Source organism: Aphelocoma coerulescens, chromosome 3 (assembly GCF_041296385.1).
Source record: "Aphelocoma coerulescens isolate FSJ_1873_10779 chromosome 3, UR_Acoe_1.0, whole genome shotgun sequence".
NCBI classification, from domain to species: Eukaryota; Metazoa; Chordata; class Aves; order Passeriformes; family Corvidae; genus Aphelocoma; species Aphelocoma coerulescens.
The window spans coordinates 125,488,941-125,514,553 of record NC_091016.1 but is presented as its reverse complement, the minus strand read 5'-3'; the positions used below and the strand labels follow the sequence as shown (position 1 = coordinate 125,514,553).

The 25,613-nt window shown below is 60.6% G+C and overlaps 2 protein-coding genes across 2 annotated transcripts in view; both read right to left on the bottom strand.

Annotated features, from left to right (window-relative positions):
- ASXL2 (ASXL transcriptional regulator 2) overlaps positions 1-3,010 on the bottom strand; it is a 65,590-nt gene extending 62,580 nt beyond the window's left edge. The window contains exon 1 of the mRNA XM_069011924.1: positions 2,913-3,010. Coding sequence (XP_068868025.1) covers positions 2,913-2,969 — 57 coding nt within the window. The 5' untranslated portion in view covers positions 2,970-3,010. The remainder of the gene's footprint in view (positions 1-2,912) is intronic.
- A 9,851-nt stretch (positions 3,011-12,861) lies between these two features.
- Positions 12,862-25,308, bottom strand: KIF3C (kinesin family member 3C). The gene is made up of 8 exons (XM_069011923.1): positions 23,887-25,308; positions 18,867-18,968; positions 18,668-18,790; positions 18,455-18,573; positions 16,830-16,946; positions 16,497-16,605; positions 15,591-15,766; positions 12,862-14,749 (listed from the first exon to the last, which is right to left on the bottom strand). The coding sequence occupies exons 1-8, from the start codon at positions 25,297-25,299 to the stop codon at positions 14,656-14,658; spliced, it is 2,253 nt and encodes a 750-aa protein (XP_068868024.1). The 5' UTR covers positions 25,300-25,308; the 3' UTR covers positions 12,862-14,655.
- Positions 25,309-25,613: the final 305 nt, after the last annotated feature.

The following is a 25,613-nucleotide window of genomic DNA, read 5'->3' as shown; positions in this document are numbered from 1 at the left end:
GGCCAGTGCCAGCCAAGATTTGCTCTCCCTGCCAGCACTGGGTGAACAGGCAGCAGTTCCAGATCTCTGATAACCCTGGGCTGCCAGAGCCACAGCTCTGAGCTCGGGCACTGCCCTGGCATCCCCCTGGCTATGCACAATCCCTGGCACAGCTCTGGATGCAGGATCACAACCCAAGCCCAGCACCAGCTCAAGGTGCAGCTCAAGCACTGGCACAGGCCAGAGGCAGCCTGAACGCAGGCACCTGCAAGCTCTGTGCTGTTCACCCCCCATACTCCCAGTAGCAGCAGCTTCTCCCCTGCTGCAGGTGGGTTCTGAGCTGCAGGGACCCCAGCCCCTGTCCCCAGCACGGGCAGCAGCTGCCAGCCCTGTGCAGCTGCACAGGCACCGAGCGAGGCAGGAAATGAGAAAAGGTTGTTTATCAACAGTAACTTCCTGCCCTCGTGGGGACCTTCCCTCACCTCACCCTGCTCTGCTGTCCCATGAATAGCCCCACACCTCTACAGAGCAGCACCGCTGGAATCCCACGGAATTCCCTCATCCCTACAGCTCCCCCGGGTCCTGCCAGCAAACAGCAAGGCCTCACTTCCATGTCTCACCTGCGAGCTGCTCCAATGGATTCCGTTAATTCAAGAACAAATTACCTCAGTGCTCTCCCCTCCTCACATTCCCATGACCTCCCCAGAACTGGAGGACACCTAATCCCAAACTCCTGGCCAGGAGGACTAAACGGGAACAAGAACAGATCAGCACCAGAAGTTAATTATAAAAAACAATGGTTTTTGCTGGTTTAGCTGCCTCAACCACCTGTGAGCACCAGTGGAGAGGTGACAGAGCAAGAGAGGAGGCAGAGGGGGGACAGACCTGTCCCAGGAAATCCAGCTGGGATGACGTGAGGAGTTTCCCAGGACAAGCTTGCCTGGAGAGTCAGTTCTATGAGGAACGGCTGAGGGAGCTGGGAAAGGGGCTCAGCCTGGAGCAAAGGAGGCTCCGGGGGGACCTTGTGGCTCTGCACAAGTCCCTGACAGGAGGGGGCAGCCGGGGGGGTCGGGCTCTGCTCCCAGGGAACAGGGACAGGAGGAGAGGGAACGGCCTCAGGCTGGGCCAGGGGAGGCTCAGGGTGGACAGCAGCAGGAATTTCTGCACGGAAAGGGTGCTCAGGCCTTGGCAGGGGCTGCCCAGGGAGGTTTGGAGTGCCCATCCCTGGAGGTGTCCAAGGAAGGGCTGGAGGTGGCACTCAGTGCTCTGGGCTGGGGACAAAGTGGGGATTGGTCACAGGTTGGACTTGATGGGCTGGGAGGGCTTTTCCAAGCTGGATGACTCTGTGATCCTGTGACAAGCAGAGCCCCAGGCCTATCCCCTGCAGCCCAGTGACTCCTGGGGTCAGAGCCAGAGCCAGCTCAGAGCTCAGTGAGGGAACCTCCTACACACAGGGGACACCTGGAGACAAAAGGGGAGATCCCTGAGCTTGGGGCCAGTTTTATGTCACCTTCCAAAAGCAGAAGCACAAGGCACCTGAGAGCCTCTCCCTTCCTTAGCATGGCTTTTCAATTTCCCCTACAAACCCCAACCAGCAGCCCAGAGCCAAGCCCAGCACACAGCCCGGGACAAGAACCACAGCCACGATTTCAACCCCAAAACACAGAGACACTTAGGGGAGATGGGAGCTGGAGTCTGACCAGAGCCCTTCAACATTCCTGCTGAACACACAGATTTGCCAAAGCTGGGGTTTTGGCAGGCATTTACTCATCCCTTCCTCCTTTTGTCTGCCTGTGCCCTGGCTCTGGGCAATGTGCAACCTTCAGTTGTGAGAGGTCTCAGTGCAGCTTTGCTGAATACGTGGTTTAGCCCTTAAGTGGATTCCAGAAGGGATCAAGGGACGGACAGCAGTGCACAGAGGCTGGAAAAGAGCTGGTCCCACTTCTGCTCTGCACTGGAGATCCTGCCACTGTTCTTTCAACAGAAACTGTTAAAAGTCAAGAGCAACACCAAAGCGTTTGCCTGTAAGCTAGTAAGTTATTTCCTAAGATCTCGAACTGCACTGCATCTCCTGAACACAGCAGCTATTCTGATTCCTCGCAAGCTATAAACACAAGGTCCAAATGAATTTATTTATTAAAATACCCCTTGCAAGTCTCAGCCGCAGGTTTCTATTTACATTTGCTTTCCAGCCAGACTTTTCAAGTCTTGTTTGAACAGATCCCTCTTCCAGGAGGGTTCTCAGAACCCCAGCTCCTCCCCCTCTCCGTGAGGGGGATTTATCCCGGTCTGGGAAGTGTGAGCTGAGCTTTCCCAACTCAGTGTTTCAGCCAAGCTCCCGCAGGTCGCACTTGTGGAGTTTCCTCTCCCATTCCTGTCCCATTTCTGAACTTCTCTTTTGTCCACCCTCTGTGCCCGACCCGCACAGGGACGGCACCGAGGCCAGCCTGACGACAGGACAGCAACAAACCGTGTCACGCTGGGGAACCGGGTGACAAAAATTCACCTTGTAGGATTTGCAGCTCTGCCTGACCTGGGGCTACTCAGGAGCTCCCACCTGAACGACTTCAGCTGCACGGAAGGCACGGATACACCGCCAATACTGAGAACCCCCTGTGCCTGTCACTTGCTCGCGGATGTGACCTACACCCTCGCCCGCCAGCGCAAATCCAAGCGGCAGTCCCTCCCCCACGTCGCTTCCCAGGGAAATTCCTGCCGGGAAGCATTAAGCAACTGGAGAAGAGGTCAAAATAAAACCCCTGCCCCTGCAGGCGCGGGCGGCGGAGCGGAGCGGCGGCAGAGCCAGGCGGGCCCCGCCGCAGGTCCCGTCCCCCCGCGCGCGGCCGGAGGCCGAGGCCGCCCCGCCGAGCCCCGCCGGGAGCGCCCCGACCCGCCCCGCGGCCTCCGACCCGCCCCGCGGCCCCCCCGCGCACCGTCCGGGCGGCCTCTGCCCAGGTCCTGCCCTTCTTCCTGCGGCCCTTCTCCCTCATGTCGGACGCGGCGGGGCTCGGGGCGCTCGGGGGGGTGTCCGGCGGGTGCGGGGGCGGCGGGGCCGGGGCGGCGGCCCCTAAACGCGGGCAGCGCCGAGCGCGGCAGCCCCTGCGCCCGCCGCCGCCGCCATGTTGGCTCCGGCTGCGCACGGGCCGCGGTCATGTGACCCCGCCCGCCCGCCCCGCCCACAGCGCGCGGGGGGCGGGGCCTTGGGCAGCCACGCCCATTCCCCCCCCCCCCCCCCCCCCCCCCCCGGCCGCGCTCCCGCCTCGCTGAGGGCCGAGCAAAGATGGCGGCGGCGGCTGACGGGGAGCGAAGATGGCGGCGGGGGCTGCTCAGGGCGGGATTGCCGCTCCGCCGTGGCGGTGATGCGTCCCCCCTGCGACAGCGGCCCGGCTGCCACCACCGACAGCTCCCCTCGCCCGCCGCCGCCAAGTGCCATCGGCAGCCTCCGCTCCCTCCTCCGCGGTCGCCGGCGGTTCCCGCAGCCTGCGCTCGCGCGGTGCCTGAGGGGGAAAGATGGCGGCGGCTCCCTCACAGCCTCAGCCTCCCCCTCACAGCCCGGTGCCCACCACCTCCGCAGTGACACCGATGGTGACGTGTCAAGAGTCGGAAATAGCGAACAATTCGCCCAGGGAGTCATGGAGAATGGGCAGGGGGTTGTGAAACAGGCTTTTGGCTATGGTTGAAACAGCCTCAAAGGAGGGCTCCCTCAAAGGGCCACCCGGGCTTTTATCGCGTAGTCGGGGGTCTTCCTGTTCAGTGTCGGCTCCTGGTGTGCCACCTGCCCTGTCTCTTGTCACCTGCCGTGTCTCTTGTCATCTGGCTGGGGCCACACGGTGTAAATGTCAGCATGGATGTAACTTGTTCACAAGCTGTGGCCCAGAGCAGCAGACACGTCTTGCTTGGCAAGAAATCCCGTGGTGAACTTTGTTTAAAATGGAACGGGGGCACCTCCCCAGAGGACACCAGAGCCCCCCGAATGAACTCAAGCGGGCACAGAAACGAGTATTGCACGAGATTGCTAAATAAATATGCATTAGGTAGGTGGCAGCCCTGCATTACATAGGGGGGTTTATGAAAACATTACCGTATAAATGTTGCAATTTTTGCTCCTTGCTGTGCTGGGTTTGTGGAAACCTCCGCACTGCACTCTGTGCAGAACAATTCAGTGTCTCATTTCTAAACCAGACTCTGTGTCTGTGTTCAGAGGGCTCCTCAAATCAGCAGCACCACCACTGTCCCCCACCGCCCTGTCCCCATTCCCCCTCGCACCAGCCCTGCACAGCCCCTGCCTCAGATTCCCCCAGTTTCCCCCAGTTCCCCACAAACTGGGACAGTGCTGGCACAGCTGTGATAATGTCAGTCTTTCCTTTTCCATCAGGGATGAGCTGATCCCCTCACAATGAACTGGGCTTCGCTTCCTCCTATGCAGCTTCAAGAGATAAAATTAGATCAGAGGAGCGTGACCCCGGCGAGCCACTGGCGCCTGAGCCCTGGCTCCAAAATATCCCAAATAAACTGCAGTTTCTACTTTCTGCCACACTGAGAGCTACAAAAATGATGAATTTAGAGAGGATTGAGGAATTTTTTTTTTTTTAATCGTGGAATCAAAGACTGGTTTGAGTGGGAAAGGACCTCAGAGCCCATCCAGTTCCACCCCCTGCCATGGGCAGGGACACCTCCCACTATCCCAGGCTGCTCCCAGCAGAGCCTGTTCCAGATGCAGCTCAGAATCTCCTCATGCTCCCCGGCAGTTGTGCTCCTAAAGCTGATATTTAATATAGAATAAATGAGATATTTAATATCTGATCAGTTCTGTGATTCCAGGTTTCTCTGACTGATTCTGGCCTCAGGGAGGCTGAGCAGCTTTGTTTGGAAATCCAAGGGCTGAGTGGTGACACAACCTGGGGCACAGGAAGAGTGAAATGCCGGGGGAAGAAGGAAAAGACAGGGAAGGCCACAGTTCCAGGACACAGCTGGAGAACGCTGGACGGCGGCACTTGGTGCCAGGGGAGGTACCTCTAACAGGTCAGTGCTGTCAGTGCAATAAGTAATTGGCAATAAATTAAACAATGTGAAACAACAGCAAATGACAATGAATGAAAAACAGGAAATTCCCTGAGCCGAGGCTGTTTTGCCAACGACAGCCCGAGGATATCTGCTCCCTCCAAGGGGATTCATCTTCCCTTCAGTGTGGGGTGGTCCAACATCCCGTGGTTTTGTCTATTCCCAGTGTCAAGGATCTTCACAAAAGTCATGGAATTGACCGTGACCTAATTAACAATCAGGGATTGATGATTCCCATCGAGAAGGGCAACAGATGAACACAGTGCCCTCCCCACACCAGATGTGTCGGGACTCCCCCCCAGGGTGAGCGTGGTCGTGCTCTGGGGCAATGCACAGAAATCCCAATTTCTTCCCTCAGAGACGTGTTTCCAACTGCTGCTCTGGATTCACCCTGGGATTTTGCTGCTGCAGACGTGGTTCCGTGTCTGTTTGAAATGATGGCTCAGAGCCAGTGCACTTAGGGATGGGAGCAATCAAGTACCCCAAAGATGGGAAAAAGCCCAGGGGAGGAGCACAGCGGGATGGGAGGAAGGGTCAGGGAAGGAGCACCGGGGCTCAGAAGCCCATGGAAGGAAGGAGCAACTGCACCCAGACGTGATCCCAGCAGGGCAGCTGGAACGGTGTGAGGAATGGGATGGCTCCAGGGACTCCCACGCTCCGCACTGAGGGAGAGGTGCGTTCCAACACCCGGGAGGAGACATTCCCAGAGCTGGTGATCTCACCTGTCCCGCGGAGTGCAGCAGCCCCTGGAGCTCGGGGCGGCTCTGGCCTTTCCCTCCTGCCCGGAGATGTCGGACACGATAACACACAGTGAGATCACCCCGCTCCACGCCACTGAAGGATGCAGGCTCCACTTCCCTTTCCCTGGGAAGTGATGCACCGAGCACCGGGTGGGGATTTCTGCTGCTGGAGGCCGGGACATGCCTTGCGGCTGGATTTCGGGATCTGTGTGCTGGAGCTGCAGCTTTCCTGTCCACCCTCACCACGCCCAGGGAGAGGAAGGGCAGCCCTCAGGGCCAGGCTCCCGGGGGAACAGGAAGCCGATGGATGTCTTTTCCCACACGGTGCAGTGTGATCAATCCCTTCGGGCTGGCATGGGCTCGGATCACCAGAGCTGCCAGGCAGCTCAGCTCAGCTCAGCTCAGCCCAGCTGAGCTCAGTTCAGTTCATCACTCCCAGCTCAGCTCCCTCTCCTGACAGCTCACAGCAGGGTGCCACGTGCTCTTCCGAGCAGAAAACATTCCCGTGGACACCTAACCAGAGGAGCTGCAAATATTTAGGTAGGAAATAATTTAGATGTTGGGAGGAAATTGTTCCCTGTGAGGGTGGGCAGGCCCTGGCACAGGGTGCCCAGAGCAGCTGTGGCTGCCCCTGCATCCCTGGCAGTGCCCAAGGCCAGGCTGGACATTGGGGCTGGGAGCAGCCTGGGACAGTGGGAGGTGTCCCTGCCATGGCAGGGGTGGCACTGGATGGGCTCTGAGGTCCCTTCCCACCCAAACCATTCCATGGTTCTATGACTCCATGATTCCCTGAGAAATATCCACCCTGGAGGCCTCCATTCAATTTATTCCACCCAACACTTCAAAGCACTCAGAGACCTTCCCCAGCCCCTGGCAGTACTGGGGCTGTACCTGGGAGGGACGTTGCTCTCTTTTTCCCACCTTTGTGAGTTTGCTGTTCCTTCAAAGGGTTCCCCTCACTCCACACAGAATTCCCGGGCAGTGTGTGAGCCTCACTTCCCAGTGGAGCTGCGGCTGTGCCTCTGCACTGTCTCACCTTCCGCTGACCCACTGCCAGGTCTGGCATCACTGCTGAGCTGAAGGGGATGATCGGGTCTCTAGGATTGACTCTGCTGCTGTCATTTGGGAAAATAGTCCCAATAAAATTCAAGTTCAGTTTTCATCAGGTTTAGTCTGAATCTCATCTTGGCAGAGCACTGACTGTTCTTTTCACAGAAGCACAGAATCCTGAAGTGGTTTGGGTGGGAAGGGAGCTCAAAGCCCATCCAGTTCCACCCCTGCCATGGGCAGGGACACCTCCCACTGTCCCAGGCTGCTCCCAGCCCCAATGTCCAGCCTGGCCTTGGGCACTGCCAGGGATCCAGGGCAGCCACATCAGTGACATCCCCTGCTGAAAGCCATTTATGACTGAGGTACAGCCTGGAGGAAAAGTCACTGAGAAGATTGTAGGGACAGGAGTAAAGAGCCATTGGGGAGGAAAAGAGTGGAATTCTTGGGTGTTTGTGCAGCTACAGCAGTACAGGAGGAAGCCCACAGGGTGTCATCAGAGCGTCGGGGAACAGCAAAAAAACCCAAAATAACCCCCAAACCCTCTCTGCACCAAAGGCTTCCCACACAGCCTCTCTCTTGGGAAGCACACACAGAACATTCCTGGTGGCTGTGGTTCCCTTCGTGCTTTGAAATCTACTCAGGAGTGAAAACATTCGGCCCTTTGGGAATTCTTTATAACCAATAAATCCCAAAGCACCTTGCAAGGATGATATTAAGCTTTAGCCCTGCTTTAGCAACAGGAATCATGGAATATCCTAAGCTGGAAGGGACTCACCAGCCCAGCTCCTGTCCCTGCCCAGGCACCCCAACAACCCCACCCTGGGCATCCCTGGCAGCGCTGTCCCAACGCTCCTGGAGCTCTGGCAGCCTCGGGGCCGTGCCCATTCCCTGGGGAGCCTGGGCAGGGCCCAGCAGCCTCTGGGGGAAGAACCTTTCCCTGATATCCAACCTAAACCAAACCTCATCCAAGCTGGCCTTGGACACTTCCAGGCACAGCTTCTCTGGGCAACCTAAGGTATAAATTCTAGATTTATGACAGAAAAAGTACAATGAGTTGTACTAAGAAAGAAACAAAAACTGTTACAGTGAATTTATCCTAAATTTTCTAGATTTCAATAAAAAATGACCATTTTTTCTGAACTGTCAGCAGATGGGACATAACCCTTCAAATCACATTCCTGCAACCTGGTTCAATATTCTCATTAAAACTGTGTGTTCTGTAGGACTCCAAGGGCGGGTTCTTCCAGGGAGACAAAGAGATCTTGGATCTGAGGTGAGATTCCCGTCCCTGCTGCATCCAGGGAATGTCCCCAGCACTGGAACCACAGCAGATGTTTGGGAGAAGCCGATGTGGCCCCGAGGAAGGAGCAAACACCACAAACCAACCCAGGCAGGGCTGCAGGCCCAGCCCCTCCTGGGTATTCCCTGCCTTGCAAATTTTATGAACTTGGGCCATCAATATTCATGGCTGCAGGAGCTGAGGCCGTCCAGGCACGCTCCAGGCACTCCTGCCAGGGCTCTGAGGGACAGCAGGGACACAGGAACCACTCCTGGCCATTATCCCAACGCAGCAGCTGAGCTCTGCTGGGCCGGGAGAGCCCAGCGGCCCCAGTGCTAACCAGATACTGCAGAACTGGCAAGGGAGGACTGTTGGTGACTGGAGCATTCGTACCTGCCCGAGCTCACCCTCTGTCCCCCCGGGATGTGCTTTGCCAAAGCCGGCATTCCAGAATGGCTTCGGCACCTACGGTTGGTGGGGAAAAATCCTTTCTTGGCTTTCCATGCCCGATCTCTGGAGTCCTTTGGCTGCACAGAGCTCCTGACTGTGACCATGCTTCTGAGCTGTCACTGTCCCTCAGGGACCTGCTGCTCACAGGCTGTAATTTCAAATCACAGACCCATGGAAAGCAGGATTGGGAGGGATGCTCAGGCGTTATGCCACCATCCTGTGCCCTCCGGTGTCATTGATGGGCCTTGGTGCCCTTAAAAACCTCCCCTGGAACAGCCATGTCCTACAGGGGTGAACTCCTCCAGTGCCAGCCTTGGGCAATCACCACGGTGTCCCAAATTCCCATCTAAATATTCCCTGCTGTGTTCCAAGACCAGGAGTTCCTGTCCTCTCTCCTCTTGGTAGCAGCAATGGGATGACCCCTTCCTCTTTCCAGTATTGGCAGACCATGGCTACTGCTCTCCACAGCATCCCCAGGTGCAAATTGCCCTGTTTCTTTCATGTTTTCACATCATTCCAGGTGATTTTTACAAAACCATCACAATTGGTCCCATTCCTGGTTGGAAAGCAGGTGCCCAGCAGGGCTGATCCATGGGAGCGCTGGCCTGAAGGAGAACAAATCCCATTGGTCTCTGCCTCCCTGTGACCTGTTTCTCTTGGAAAACTCCCACTGGTAACTCCACTTGGGCCTCTCCTCAGGGAGGCTGTCAGAATTTCACCAAAATTCCTCATTCTGTCTGGGATGGTGCCCCTCACACCTGCAGGGTCTCGTATTCCAGCAGAGCATGAAGCTGCTTTGGTGGGGTTTGGTGGGATTTGCTTTGGACCAGCCCATGTTGGTTGTTACCTTCACATGTTCCCCTGCCAGGATTTTCAGGTGGATTTTGTTGATCCATTCAGTCCTTTCAGGAGGTGAAGTTAAATTGAGCAGAGAGCCCCCCAAATTCCCCTTTCTCCATTTTAAAGATATTCCTCATGTTTATCCTGTTCCTGTTTGGACACTCGGCCTCTTCTCTGTGAGATCTCAAACCCCTCACTTGCAGCTCCGAGGCCACTTTACCAAATTCCCTCTGTCTGAGTTAAATCCGACCTGGCCAATTTGGGGACATCCAGTGCCTGTGAGAGGCCTTTAATCTTTCCTTTTCTTACTTCAGCCCCAGTCCCTTTTCGGTGGCATTTATTGTGACTCACCTGATCACAAGTGACCTTTTCCACAAAGACTGAAGCAGAACAAATCTCTGCATGCCTGCAGAGTCATTTGGGTTGGAAAAGCCCTGGGAGACCACTGAGTCCAACCATCCCCCAGCACTGCCAAGGCCACCACTGACCCGTGTTCCCAAGGGCCACATCCACTGGGCTTTTCAATCCCTCTGCTGTGGACAACCTCGGAGCTGGGAATTCAACTGCCAGAGGGCAGGGCTAGATGGGATACTGGGAAGGAATTGTTCCCTGGGAGGGTGGGCAGGCCCTGGCACAGGGTGCCCAGAGCAGCTGGGGCTGCCCCTGGATCCCTGGCAGTGCCCAAGGCCAGGCTGGACATTGGGGCTGGGAGCAGCCTGGGACAGTGGGAGGTGTCCCTGCCCATGGCAGGGGTGGGACAGGGTGGGCTTTATGTTCCCTCCCAACCCAACCCAACCCAACCCAACCCATTCCATGCCTTTGCAATGTTTCCTTGGTTAGAGCTGCTTCAATGCCTAAGCCATGGGAATTTCCCCGTTTCCAATGGCAAGGGAAAAACGCAGCAGCCCTTGGGAGATGACCAGGCCCTTCCCCACCCCAAACTGCAGCTCCTGAGGCAGCGAGGCCACACCAGCTCCTGTTCCAGCAGCAGCTTGGATCCATCTGGATGTCCCTGGTCCTTCCTTGCTCTCCCCATGGGCTGGAAATGTTCCTGTTTAATCTTAGTTCTGGTTTTACCCCCAGGCTCTTCCCTCCTCCCTGTGCAAGAACTGCCCTCCCCCGCTGGGACTGGGGGGCTCCCGGCCAGCTTCCCCTTTTCCAGCCCCCCGTGCTGCCCCCAGCACCGCTGTGTCCGTGTGATAGCCCGGACTGTGCCGGGGCCCTTGCCGGTGTCCTTGTCCCTGAGCCGCACCTGGCTGGGTTTGTACCAGCGCTCCGTCTCGCACGGAACACCAGGACGTGGAGCGATCCCGGCGGGAAGCCGAGCCCTCGTGCCCGCTGCTCCCCGGCTGCGGGGCCGCGCTAAGGAGGCTGCGGAGGCCCTGGCAGTGATGCTCATTCCTTTATTGTGTCGTTGCCATCCTGGAGGGCGCTGGCGCTCCCTGGGCGCTCCCAGCACGGGGTCGAAGCTACATTACAGCACAGTGAGGAGGGTCCGTCCCACCAGGAACGGCCTCTCTCCAGACACTATGTATAATATATATATATTTATATATGTCCTGTATATTCCTATGTATAGAGTGACAAGGACGGGCCACCAGACAGTAAACTTTTGATTTCTAAATAAATCACCAGAGCAACAGGCACGAAAATTTGGTCCTAATCGAGGCCCTCACCTTGTCCATGAACCCGGAACAGACCCGCACCCCCCTCCCCGCGGAAAAACGGCCAAACCTGAACCCCAAAAGAACAGTTCAACAACAACGAAAGGAAGCCCCAGCCCAGCCCCGCGGGCCGCGCCCGGCCCAGCCCCAGTCCCCGAGGAACAGCCCCGGTGCGACACACGGACACCGAACGCCACAGACACACACCGGGGACCAGCGACACCCCGAGTGCTCCCAGCCCTCCCAGTCTGTGCTGGGAAAGCTCCTCGGCAGCGCCGGAGGTGGAGGGAGAGCTCGGGAGGCTCCCGGACGCCGGCGGTGCAAGCGGCACTTGGATGTTGGAAGTGCCTCATCCATCCCCTGCGCTGGGGGCTCCCGCACCCGTCCTGTGCTCTGCTGGAAGGGCTTCCAGAGCATCCCACCGTGACCACCTGCTGGAGCTGGGCCCGGGCCCGTCCCTTGCCATGGCACCGGGACAACCAATGGATGCTGTGGGAAAGCAGCCTGGGGCACAGCCAGCCTTCCCTGGGCACAGCCACCCTCCCCTGGGGCACAGCCACCCTTCCCTGGGCACAGCCACCCTTCTCGGGGCACAGCCACCCTTCCCTGGGGCACAGCCACCCTTCCCTGGGCACAGCCACCCTCCCCTGGGGCACAGCCACCCTCCCTGGGGCACAGCCACCCTTCCCTGGGCACAGCCACCCTCCCCTGGGGCACAGCCACCCTTCCCTGGGCACAGCCACCCTTCCCGGGGCACAGCCACCCTTCCCGGGGCACAGCCACCCTTCTCGGGGCACAGCCATCCTTCTCGGGGCACAGCCACCCTTCTCGGGGCACAGCCATCCTTCTCGGGGCACAGCCACCCTTCTCGGGGCACAGCCATCCTTCTCGGGGCACAGCCACCCTTCTCGGGGCACAGCCACCCTTCCCTGGGGCACAGCCACCCTTCCCGGGGCACAGCCACCCTTCCCGGGGCACAGCCACCCTTCCCGGGGCACACCCAGCCTTCCCTGGGCACAGCCACCCTTCTCGGGGCACAGCCACCCTTCCCGGGGCACAGCCACCCTTCCCTGGGCATAGCCACCCTTCCCGGGATGCTCCATGGCCTGGGGCAAGCCGGGGGATGAGGACACCCTCAGCTCCTGAGTTGTTTCCCACACCCTGGGTGAGAAAGGAGGCAAGAGAAGGTCACTGCTTCATCACTTTGGGACTCCATGAGCTGCTGATCCACTGAAGGGGAACTGGGACTGCTAGAAAACAAGGGAGGAAAACCTATTCCTGCAGGCCCCCCAGGCTTCTCCCCATTCTCAGGCTGTGCTTCCTGACCCTGACTCCCAGACTCTTTCCTGGAAATTAAATAAAGAACCAGCTCTCCCACCGTGTTTCATAGAATCAGGGAATCGCAGTCTGGTTTTGGCTGAAAGGGACTTTAAAGCTCATCCAGCTCCACCCCCTGCCATGGGCAGGGACACGTTCCACTGTCCCAGGCTGCTGTAAGCCCTGTCCAGCCTGGCCTTGGATGGTTTCACAGGGCCAGCTCGCTCTGGGGGATGCCCTCGGACACCCCTGGCTGCTGGGGGTACCTGTGGACAGAGCTCACCCCACACCATGGAAGGGGCCCCTCTGTCAATCCTCAAACACCTTCCCCCTGCTCCCTCCTCCCCAGGCTGAGCACAGCCCAGACCTGGCTGCTTCCAGAGGGAGGGAGCTCAGGCCTCAGAGCAAGCTACAGCTGCCCAAGGTGCCAGGTGCCAGGCAAGGGGAGAAGGGGACAAATGTTTCGGAGGGACAGAGGGTGTTATGGGGCACAGATGGGAAAGGGAAGGTGGGGGCAGAGAGCAATGATGGAGAGAGCTCGAGGCAGGACAGTGTTAGAGGGGGAGAGGATCCCCCGGGGCAGTGCCGAGAGGTGTTGGGGAAGGGCAGCAGACAGCCCAGCACAGCCACGTGTGGATGGGACACGGCAGCTGCGGGACCTGGCTCTGAGCTCGGCACAGCTCCTGGTTCCCTCTGGATGTTCCCATTCCATGCTGGTGCCTCGCTCCCTCACCCCTGTCCTGAGTGCAGGAGCCAGTGAGGGCAGCAGGGCTCAGTCCAACAGCAAAGAACAGCCTGCCCAGAGCAGTCCTGGAGCCTCCTTCCCTGGGGAGATTCCAAACCTATCTGAACCCTGAGTAATGTGCTCCAGGGGACTGGATGAGCTCCAGGGTCCCTTCCGACCTCATCCATTCTGTGAAGGAATTCCCTTTGCTGCCAGAGGACATTTCCCACCTGCAATCCTCCCTGTCCGGCCCTGTGCTGACCCATGTCCTCCCAGGAGAGCCAATAAGGATCTCATCAAACACATGGATGTCCCCACCTCCACCATCCCAGGGACACTGCAGCTGCTGGCCTGGCACTGCCAGGACGGGTCTTCAGCAACTTCCCTCCATCCGAAAGCCACATCCCGCAGGAACACTGAGCACTGTCCCCGTGCCTGAGGCTGCTGGGGCAGGATTCAATCCCCAGAGTCCTCCTGGCTTCCCCCTCTTACCCATCACCTTTTCACATCCAATCCTCCACAACCCACCAGGAAGTTTGTCCCAACCAGGAGGTGACAGAGGTGACATCTGTGTGCCATTGTCCGGGGACAGCGATGCCATCGCTGCCCTGGGCATCACCTCCTTGTCCCACATTTCTCCGTTGCCTTTAGCTGCAGGATGGAGCCTCTCTCAGCCCGGAGTTCCGCAGGCAGGGCTGCTCCCAGGCTGAGCGTGTCTTTGGAGGGGTGCTGGAAGGTGGTGGAGGTTCCCTCCTCTTGCTGTTGTCAGGAGGCGCACACCCACGGTCAGGGCATCGGGAACCTTGGCAGGGGCTGTCTCCAGAGTATCTCCAGAGCGTGGCACAGGTGGACAAAGCCCTTGGCTTTGGGTGACTTGTTCTGGTGACTCTGCAAGCCCTGTGGCTGGAGCTGGTGCTCCTGGCGTGACAGCCATGCCCAGAGTCGGTGAGGTGTCCCTGCTGCCACCAGTGTTGATGCAGGCTGGGGAGTCCCGCTGGGGGACTGTGACACGGTGCTGCCACCACAAAGTCTCCCAATCCACGCAGAGATCTCCAAATTCCCTGGGATCCAGCAAAGCAAAGCCAGCACTGGGGCCAGGGTGGCCTCAGCTCCTGCCAAAGCCCCTGGAGAGGGGCCCGTGGAGCTCCTGCCTGGATGGAGCAGTGTCCTGGCGGTGTCCCCGTGCCCAGCCCTGTGCGAGGCAGTGCGGGGAGGGCTGACAGCTGGGCAAACCCAGGGTGGTCAGCACGGTGCCCACTGCCAGCCTGGATGTCCATCAGTCCGAGCGCAAATCCTGCCTCCGCGCGTCACCCACTCCATAAATAAATAGGTTAAATAAATAAAGTGACAGATCCGGATGGGGGGGCAGAGGAAGGGAAAGAGGAAGGGAGGGAGGGAGGGAGGGAGGGAGGGGCAGCTGCCCTGGCCCGGGGCCGTTCGTGTCTCGCACAAACACACACAAAGTAGCTGAGGACAAGGACGAGCTGGGGCCGCTGGGCCGGGCCCCCCTCGGCCCTCGGGGGCTCAGTCCGGGACGAGGCGTCCAGGCCGTCACTCGTGGGCCGGCAGCGGGGCGGCGCACGGGGAGCTGGAGGCGAGGGACACGTGGGTGGTGGAGGACGGCAGCGACCGCGGCGTCTGGCACCTGGGGACACAGAGACACTCTGGGTTCTGCTGCCCTGCCCTGGCTTCCCACCCTCCCCAAAATCCAGCCGTTTTCCCGGTCATTTGCTGTGCAGGCAGCGCCAAAGGGCGCCCCTTGCTGGGTGGGAGGAGACCATGGGTCTGGGATATGGGAATATCATGGAATCATGGAGTGGTTTGGGGTTGGAGGGATCTTACAACTCATCCAGTGCCACCCCTGCCATGGCAGGGACACCTCCCAGGCTGCTCCCAGCCCCAGTGTCCAGCCTGGCCTTGGGCACTGCCAGGGATGCAGGGGCAGCCCCAGCTGCTCTGGGCACCCTGTGCCAGGGCCTGCCCACCCTCCCAGGGAACAATTCCTTCCCAATATCCCATCTAACCCTGCCCTCTGGCAGTGGAAGCCATTCCCTGTGTCCTGTCCCTCCATGCCTTGTCCCCAGTCCCTCTCCAGCTCTCCTGGAGCCCCTTTAGGCCCTGCAAGGGGCTCTGAGCTCTCCCTGGATCCTTCTCTTCTCCAGGTGAGCACCCCCAGCTCTCCCAGCCTGGCTCCAGAGCAGAGGGGCTCCAACCCTGGGAGCAGCTCTGGGGCCTCCTCTGGACTCCCTCCAGAAGCTCCATGTCCCTCCTGCACAGAGCACCACACGATGCTGTTCCATAGCACAATGTCAGCAGCATTTCCCACTGACCATACCCAGCAGCTCACGGCAGGATCAGCCCTGGCAGAACGGGGCCTTTCCAGCTCTGCTGCGACTCCTCTGCCTGCCCCAAGCCCCCATTTGGCTCCCACAGAACATCCCGGCCGTGCCGCAGCCCCTCCGTGTCCCCGCTCCTCTGTCACTCACCAGGAGCGGGACTTGCGCACGCGGGAGGCCGCCGGCCGCTCCAGGAGGCTGTCCAGGTGCATCAGCCTCTCCAGGTGCAGCGCCCGCGGGTCCTGCTCGGCCGGGTCCCTGCTGCGCTCGAACTCGAAGATGGCCGGGGGAGACAGGTCCAGCTCCAGGAACATGATGTTCTCAGCCTGGCCAGGGCACAGGGACAGCCAGCACGGAGTCACCGCGGGGAAAGCACGGCTCCGGCTCCAGCAACCCACACTGCCGGGGGAGCTGCTGGCACGCCGGGGACGGGATCCTCCCCTGGCTGCACCGGCACAGCCACCCTGGGCTGTGGGCTCAAGGCTCTGCTCCCACTCTCCCAGCCCTTCCCAGGGCTGAGCAGCCCTGTCCTTTCCAATGGCAGGAGCTGCCAGAGAGCCAGCAGCTCCAGGACTGGAGCTGGGAGGACAAAGCTGGGAGCTTGAATTGGTGTGTCCCAGATCCTTGTGAGCTTGTTGACTCCATCTTCTCTGCCAGTGTTATCCATCCCTCCACCTATCCACTCACTATCTGCCTTCATCCATCCACCTCTAGCTACCCATTCATACACCTCCATTCGCACATCCATCCACATCCATCCATCCATCCATCCATTCATACACCTCCATTCACACATCCATCCACATCCATCCATCCATCCATCCATCCATCCATCCATCCATCCATCCATCCATCCATCCACATCCATTTGCACATCCATCCACATCCATCCATCCATCCACCCACCTCCATTCACACATCCTTCCACATCCATCCATCCATCCATCCATCCATCCATCCATCCATCCATCCATCCACATCCATCCATCCATCCATCCATCCTGTTTATCCAATGCCTTCCCACCCCCTGGCACACACCAGTGTCCCCTCACGTACCCGGAAGCGGGGGTGGGATCTCCTGGCCATGGCCACCCGGGCGTATTGGCTGATGGGCCTCTTGTAGCCCACGGCAGAGGTCGGGCGCCTCTTCATCTGGGAGCTGTTCCTGGAGCACACGGAGCGGGGAATGTGAACCCACAGAGCCGCGTCCCGGCGGGACCGAGGGAGCTGCATCAGTGAGGGAAGGGCGGCCCTTCCCCTGGGGCTGGGCTTGGAGGGGACTCCCACCCGTGGGCACCTGCAAGAGTCCCTGGTCCCCCCAGCCCTGGGGCCATTCGTGCGCTGAGGCGGGGACAGGGACGTACCCTGGGGACAGGGACAGGGACGTACCCTCCAGTGGGAACCAGCGGCTGGAATTTCCACTGGTCTTCGTCGCCATCGAAGTACAGGCGGTTCATGATCTTGTTCTTCTCCTCGGGAGGGATGAAGTTCTCGATGATCAAGTACCTGAGGGATGGAGCGGGAGGGATGGGGAAGGAGCGGGAGAGGAAGGAGTTAATGTGACAGGAGACAGAAAACAGGTCGGGAAGGGAGAGGAAAGGCAGGAAGAGGAGGAGACGTTGCAGGGAGAAGAAACATCCAGAGGATGAGAATGTGATGGAAGTAGAGAGGTTGAAGCAATAGATGCAGCCACAGGGAGAGGAGAGGCAGGAGAGGACAGGCATCAGAGAGGAGCCCGGACCACTGGCAGCTCTGGGGCTCCAGGCAGGACCAGGACCCCTTCCCTCCTCTTCTCCCACGTCTGCTCTCCCACTTCCCAACCCGAAAATCAAGGAAAGCTCAAAGATGCCAAGTGGACCCCAAGGGGAATCTTTTTTCCCATGTTTTTTGGGGCAAGTCGAGCAGCTGTCAAAAACTGCTCGGAAGCAACGAGTTGCTTCAGTGAGCTGCAGCTCACTGGGTTCCAAACAGTCAGAACCACGTCGGAGGGGAGAAGGGGCAAAGCTGGAGATGGAATTCTGTTTGTAGTGAAACTGTTTCACCCTGAAAATGCTGAAGTGCTTGTAAATATCTGGGGGTGTTAAAGGCACTGAAAGAGAGGAGTGTTTGAAGTGAGAACAAATCCCCGGGGGCGGTGGAGCAGCAGCTGCAGCTGTGGGAGGCTCCCGGAAGGAAAACTCTGCCCGGCTCTGCCGGTGCCAGGGGAGCCGGGAGCTCCAGGGAGCTGGGGTCACCCCGAGTTCCCCAGAGCTGCTGTCCCTCCGAGGACAGTGTGGGGGCCAGAGCAGGTCACCAGGTGCCCTCGGGGCTCACCTGCCCCTGGCCACCACTGCCACCCCCAGCTTCAGCCACAGCCAGGGTTTCTGCTGGAATATTTTCTGGTTTTTCCCCTTTCTCAGCAACTCTTGGATGCCCCCTGTGCTGCTCACCCAGTGCACAGGTTCCAGTGGCCACACCTTGTGCCACCACTGACAGCTGGGGAGTGCGCGGCTGTCGCAGCCACTGGGAAGGTCAATCCCTCAAGATCTGCACCTGCTCTGAGCCCCCCAGCCTTGCTCTGAGCCCCCCAGCCCTGCTCTGAGCCCCCCAGCCCTGCTCTGAGCCCCCAGCCCTGCTCTGAGCCCCCCAGCCCTGCTTTGGGCACCCCAGCCCTGCTCTGAGCCCCCAGCCCTGCTCTGAGCCCCTCAGCCTTGCTCTGAGCCCCCAGCCCTGCTCTGAGCCCCCCAGCCCTGCTCTGAGCCCCTCAGCCTTGCTCTGAGCCCCCAGCCCTGCTCTGAGCCCCCAGCCCTGCTCTGAGCCCCTCAGCCTTGCTCTGAGCCCCCAGCCCTGCTCTGAACCCCTCAGCCCTGCTCTGAGCCCCCAGCCCTGCTCTGAGCCCCTCAGCCTTGCTCTGAGCCCCCAGCCCTGCTCTGAGCCCCCAGCCCTGCTTTGTGCACACCACCTGCGCTCTGCACACCCAGTTGTCCAGGGCCACCCGGGCCCAGGGGACCCCCAAGCACCTCACAAACACCTACTTGAGCTTCAGCTCCCGTGTCTGCTCGTTCTGGGCCTCCTCCAGGTCCTGGCGCACACGGATGTACTCGTCGTGCTGGTCCTGGATCTCAGCCTTCACGGCCTGGAGCTTGGCGTAGAGCTGGGAGGGGGGAGCAGCACCTCAGCCCTGCACCGGGGCTGGGGGAGCCCTGGGGAGGGACATCCTCATGCCTGTCCCTGTCCCCTGCTCTCACCTTCTTGAGCTTCTTGGTTTTGATCTCCACCTCCTGCTGCAGGGACGTGTAGGTCTCCCGCAGCTCCATGGTCTCCTCGTCCCGCAGCAGCATCTCCTGCTGCATCTCGCGCTCCCGGCGTTTCTGCAGCACAGGGGACAGGTTGGAGCAGGGACGGGGACCGGCCCCGGGACACCCCCGTCACCCCCTGCCCCGTTACCTGCTCGGCGATTTCCTGCCGCCTCAGCTCCAGCATCTTCTGCTGCTCGTTGGTGTGGTCCACGATGGTCCTGCCCCCGATGAGCAGCTTGCTCTCCATCGCCTGGGGGGGACACGGGGGTCACAGCCGGGGGGTCAGAGCCAGGGGGGCCAGAACAGCAGGGTCAGAGCAGGGCTCCCCACCCCCACCCACAGGATTTGCCCCACACCACCTTCACTGGGGGTCACACCCACCCCTGGTCCCTGTCCTCATCCCTGCTCTCAGGGAGGTGGGAGCGTTCAGTGCTCCTGTGCTTGGTGTGCTGCTGGTGGGGAGGGGGCTGTGCACGATTAGACTGGATATTGGGAACAATTCCTTCATGGAAAGGGCTGTCCAGCCCTGGCACAGCTGCCCAGGGCAGGGATGGAGGCCCCATCCCTGGAGGGATTTAAAAGCCCTGTGGGTGTGGCACCTGGGGACAGGGGTCAGTGGTGGCCCTGGCAGTGCTGGGGGATGGTTCGACTCGGTGATCCTTGAAGGGCTTTTCCCACCTAAACAATTCCATGATTCCACGGACACCCAGCAGCCTGGGGCTGGTTCAGCACCACGGGCACAGCACCAGCAGCGGCTGCAGAGGGTGTGGGTGACGTGTCCCCTCCACGGGGCCGCTGGCTCCGAGCCCAGGCTGCTCCGGGCCCGCTTCCTTCCGCACAGCTGGGATTCCAGGGATGTGCAGCAGCTGCCGGCCTGGCCTCCGCCCCCTCCTTCCCCTGGCACACACACACAGAGGCTGTGCACACAGAAATGCACAAACACACACACAAACACACACACACAGAGGCTGTGCACACAGAAATGCACAAACACACACATACACATAGAAACACACAAACAAACACACACAGAGGCTGTGCACACAGAAATGCACAAACACACACACAAACACACACATACAGAGGCTGTGCACACAGAAATGCACAAACACACACATACACATAGAAACACACAAACAAACACACACAGAGGCTGTGCACACAGAAATGCACAAATACACACACACACACACAGAGGCTGTGCACACAGAAATGCACAAACACACACAAACACACACATACAGAGGCTGTGCACACAGAAATGCACAAACACACACACACACAGAGGCTGTGCACACAGAAATGCACAAATACACACACAAACACACACACAGAGGCTGTGCACACACACAAATACACAAGCTGTGCATACACAAATACACACACACACACACGTGTGCAGGACGTGTGCACACACACAAACACAGGGAGCACATCCCGTGCCAGGCTGAACACGTTCCCACTCCCATGGGTGCGTGTCGGAGCACCGGGTGTCTGTGCACACGTGTGAGGGGGTGAGCACACCACGTCTGTGTGTGTCTGTGCAGGGCCTGCAGCCCTGCTCCTGTGTCAGGGTGTCCGTGGGGCACCAGAGGCAGGGGACGAGCAGGGGGACAGCCTGTGCCCCCCACGGCTGCGCCTCAGGGGTGTCAGCAGGGACGGACCCAGAGGTCCCCGGGACACCGCACACAGCTTGGGAAATCAATCTCCCAGACACACAGACAGCTCGGCCACCATCTCGGAAATGTCCCCTCTGCCACCAGCACGTGGCCAACCTCACCCACTGGTGTCTGCCCTGGGGGTCCCTCTGGCTCCCCCAGATCCAGAGGCCCTGCTCCTCATAGTGCCTGGCCCCCAGCACTGCCATGGCCATGGCCCTGAGGGGCAGGGGGGCCACCAGGCCCCCCAAGGGTGGTGCCAGCACTGGGGGGGCACACAAGGTGGTCATGGTGCTGCTGTCACATGTCCCTGGGCAGGGGTCTCCATGGGGGTGCTGTGCCACTGATACCATGAAGATTTTTTGCCTTTTCTTTTATACCCCTGTTACACCTTTTTTACAACTTCTGTATTCCTAGTGCTTTTTCCCTACATTCTTGGACTTGTTTCTCAAGCTAAGAGACTCAACATTTTAGAAGCTTCGTAGCCAGGGATCCGTGTGCCCCAGACCCCAAGGTGCTCTCCAGAACACATTCTGTAAACCAAGATAGAACCATCCAGGAGAAGGCTCCTTGGGGAGGGGGGCTCACTTGAGCCTCTCATTGGGGAATCTTTGATAGGTCTGCTAATTAGTAAAACCTATAATGTTATACCCAATCTTTGGGGGCATATTCAGCGGGGTGCATTTCAATGCATGTGACCTGGACGTGTGCACCTAAGGATCCTTGAAATCAATACCAAGGTAAAATCCCTTTTCCCCTTCTAACCGTGTCTGACTCTTGATTTTAAGACCAGGAAAAGGCATCACCACCAGCACCGAGTGGGGGGCTCTGGCAAACCGGTGACCCCTGTCCCCATCGACAGCTGCCTGGGGCAAGGCTCTATTTCCATGATTTCTCCCCCATTTTTCCCCTTCCAGCTGCAGGGGGTACATTGTGAGTTCTGGGGGAATGCAGGCAGCCCCCAGCACCCAGGGGACACCCCCATAACTGTGCCAGCAACTCCCACCTTCCCCACCCTGTGAGACCCCCACAGCCATTCAGTGCTGTGGGTGCCCAGCCTCCGATGGGTGCCCCATCCAACCCCCCTGGCCCTGGGGATTGCTCCTTCCTCCCTTCAGATGGGTGTCCCAGGCTGGGTGTTCTGCTGGGGGCTGAGACCCCCAAGGGCAGCCCCCCCACCCGACCCTGTGCCATCCCCTGCCAGGGCTGGGGGCACTGGGGTGCCACGGGCCCCTCACCCCTTCTCCTCCAAACCCAGTTCTTGGTCCCAGTCGCTCCCCTTGATCCTGGGGACCCCGCTGGGGTGCAGGGTGGGGACCAGGTGGGTGCTGGGACAATGGTCCCACTGCCATCCCCTCCCACAGAGCTCCACCCTGCAGACCCCATCCCCATTGCATTAAGAGGTTACTCAGTGCTGCTGCTTTCTCCCTGCCAGGGCATTTATTCCCTCTAACGAAGAGACTCCAATCTCCTTTAGCACTAAGCCTCTCCCAGGAACTCATTTCCTGCACCCAAAGAACTTCCCAGCACTTTCCCTCCCGCTGACTGAGGCCTCAGCCCCTGGAACAGCTGCTGGATGCAGCCACACCCCGTGCCCAGCTCCCCTGTGGCACAGCCCCTTTGCCTGGGCACACATCTGGGCACCCAGGAGCACATCTGGGTGCCCAAATTCACATCTGCCAGGGCAGGCTGACCCCACCTCTCTGAGCTCGATGTCCCACACGTCCCAGCCGGGTGGCAGAGGCAGAGCCCACATCCCCGAGTGTGACAGCAAGACAGGGTGCAGTGCGTCACCCGTGGGTGTGGGGGGCACCCCGTGGCCCCCGTCACCTCGGCTGCCTTTGCCATGGTCACTGTGGAGCCAGTGGCTCCTTGCCCTTGCTCCTTGCCCACTGTGTGGCAAAGCTGCCCATGAGCACTGTCAGGCCACCCAGTGTCCCCTGCAGTGTGCCCCGGGCAGTGCCCACTGGGGTGAGTGCCACAGCAGGCTGTGCCCCTCTGTCGCTGGCACAGGGGCGATATTTGCTCACCGAGGTGACACCTCTCTGCTGTCACTGTGCTGGACCCCCCCAGCCAGAGGGTCCCTGTGTGTGGAGGGGCTCCGAAGGCCACCAGAAGGGACATGGTGTCATCTCGCCTCCAGCCCTGGCTTGTTACTCAGCAGTTCCAGGACACACAGTGGCCCTGAGCCAGCCCTGCTGTGCCAGACAGGGAGACTGTGCTGGACAGCTGCCAGCCCAGCCTGCACCCCACAGCCTGCACCCCACTGCGATGGGGGGATGGCTGCAGGGACCCCTGTGCCAGGCATCCTGCTCTGCCAGGACACCCACCACGGGACACCCGTCACGGGACACCCGCTGTGCCAGCCAGCAGCCCACGGCTCTGCCCCAGTGGCACGTCCCAGTGGGATCCCACGGTCTCTGTGCAGGCATCCAGGCGTGGCCATGCATCTCTGGCCATGATCACATGTCCCTGGGCATGGCCACATGTCCCTGGGGCTGCAACAAACACGACCCTGGCCACGGAAGAGGGTCTGGACCCCTGCTCAGCCCTGGCACCCCGGGCATGTCCCCCCCCCCAGAGGGGGCCCTGCTTGGGCTCCAGCCCAGTCACTGCATCTGGGCCGGCGCGGTGCCAGGGGGGCTGTGCCGTGGGGGCTGTGCCAAGCCTGATGCTGGGGATCAGGGTGCTGGGGCTCCCTCCCCACTGCTGGGACTGTGGTCCCGGCCCCATGGCCACCACGGGCAGGTGGGAGGGGTCAGGACCCTCCAGCTCAGCGGGGACAGGCGCAGGGCTGGGGCAGGGGGAGGTGCAGCCCCAGACCCCCGGCACAGCTGGCAGTGCCGTGGCCCCTCTCACCTTCAGCACCAAAGCCCTGAGCATCCCTGAACCAGCAGTGCTGCCCCCACCCACCCTGCTCTGGCTCGGGGTGCCAGGAAGGATTTGGGGTGGGGAGGGGGATGGGGGTCCCTGCAGAGCTGCCAGGCCCCACCATGAGCTCACAGCCCTGCCCGTCCCCACAGCGCCCAGTGGGAGCCAGGGGCTGGACAGAATGGGGGGGCAGGTGGGGGCAGGTGCGCCGTGTCCCCAGCCCCAGCCCTGGGCTCGCTGCCGAGGCCACCGGGGACGAATCTGCAGCATCACTCCCGTCACTCTCCCTTCCCACACAAGCTGCTTTGTTGTGCCGAGGGGGACAAGAGCTGAGCACAGCAAACTCGTGCCACCAGTGACCCAATGCCCCATGGCCCTTCCCTCCTGCCCCCTGCAGCTCTCACACAGGTCCGTGCCTGAGGGCCACCCCAGCCCAGCCCAGCCCAGCCCCACACCGGAGCCTGGGGCTGCCCTTGGGGACCCTGCCTGGACACGGTGCTTGGGAGGCCCCAGCCCTGCGCATGCAGGTGGGCACCTCCCCCAGACTCCCTGCTTGGGATCCATTCCCACACCACATGAGGGGCTGGGGAAACAGCAGGTCCCCTGACCCCACTCGTGACCATGTGTGGCAACACAAACCTTGTACTTGATGGCCAGCAGCTCCGTGGCCTCCTGCTCCTTCCGCAGGTCCTCTATCATCTTCTCCTTCTCCTGGAGCAGCTTCTGCTTCTCCTCGCTCACCAGGCTGTGGTCATCCTGGATAGCGGCTTTCTCCTCTTCCAGCCTCTCCTTCTGCTCCTTCAAGTAATTCTCCATGTTCTTCTCCAGGCCATCCTCATTCTCGTCCTCCCCTTCATTGTCCACGGTGCCCTCTCCATCCATCGCTTTCTTCCTCCGGCTGCTCCTTCTCCTCTTCTTCCCCAGCATCCCACGTTTCTCCAGCTGGGCTTTCAGCCGGACTATCTCCTCCTGAAACTCCCGCAGCAAGGTGTCCTTGGGGTCCTCGTTCACCCGGGGCTTGTTCTTGATGTTCTTGGCCCTGTTGGCGAACCTGAGGGTGGAGAGGCTCTCGTCATAGCTGTGGGAGGCCGGGCCCAAGGTGGCCACCATGATTGTCTTGGCGTTGCCCCCGAGGGAGTCCTGCAGCAGGCGGGTGAGCTTGGAGTCCCGGTAGGGGATGTGCGTGCTCCGGCCGTCCACCAGTGCCGAGATGACATTGCCCAGGGCCGAGAGGGAGAGGTTGATCTTGGAGGCTTCCTTGGGGCGCTCTCCGTGGGCCCCCATTTTGTTCTGGCGCTCGCTGCCAGCCAGGTCCACGAGGTTGAGCTTGCCCACGCGGATGTGCTCCTCACCGTCCGGCCCCGTCTCACTGCACTCAATGGTGATGAGGAAGATGGCATGGGAGCGCGAGCTGTGCTCGTTCATGTTGGTGCTGCCCACGGAGCGCGTCTGGCTGCCCAGGTTCATCACGTGTTCGATCTCCTTGACGTTCTTGGTCACAAAGGAGGAGAGGTCCTTGATGTACACCCCGGTCTCGGGGTTCTCCTTCAGCTCCAGCTTCTTGCTCTGGTCCTTGGCGAGGAGGTCCCTGATCTCCTCCTGGTAGATCTCCAGGTACGAGGCCCTCACCAGGTACTGCTGGTTCTGTGAGCGGGAGATGTGGGTGAAGATGTGCTCGAAGGCGCTGGGGATGATGCCGCGCTTCTCCGGCTCCGCCCAGGCACCCTGCATGGTGTAGGTCTTGCCGGTGCCGGTCTGGCCATAGGCGAAGACGGTGCCATTGAAGCCCTGCAGCACCGAGTCAATGAGCGGCCGCACCGTCTCATCGTAGAGGTCGGCCTGCTTGGAGCTGGCGTCGTACACGGCGTCGAAGGTGAAGGTCTTGGGCAGCTCCCCGGGGGCGGCGCGGGGGTTGCGGATGCTCACCTGGCCCAGCTTCACGTCCAGCTCCAGGACGCGCTCGTATCCCGCCGCCTCCTCCCGCCGGCTCATGGGCCGGCACCGGGCCACCACCCGGAGCGCCTCGCAGCCGCTGCGGGGCTTACCGGCCATGGCGGCGGCGGGCGGGGCCGGCGGCGCAGCGGGGCTGGGGGGCTCAGCCGCGCCGCCCCCGCGGCATCCCCGGGGCCGGGGCCGGGGCCGGGGCGGAGCGGGCGCGGCCGGGGCGGGGGGCGCGGGCGGCCGGGGCGCGGCGGGGCGGCCCCGCCGGGCGCTCGCTCATGGCAGCGCGGCCGCTGCGCCCCGCCCGGTGCGGGGATGGGGCGGCCGGGGCGGGCCGGGGCGGGGCGCGGCCGCGCCGCGATTGGTGCGCGCTCCCGCCCGCGCCCCCGCCCCTGGGCGCGCTCCCGCAGCCGCGCACCCGCAGC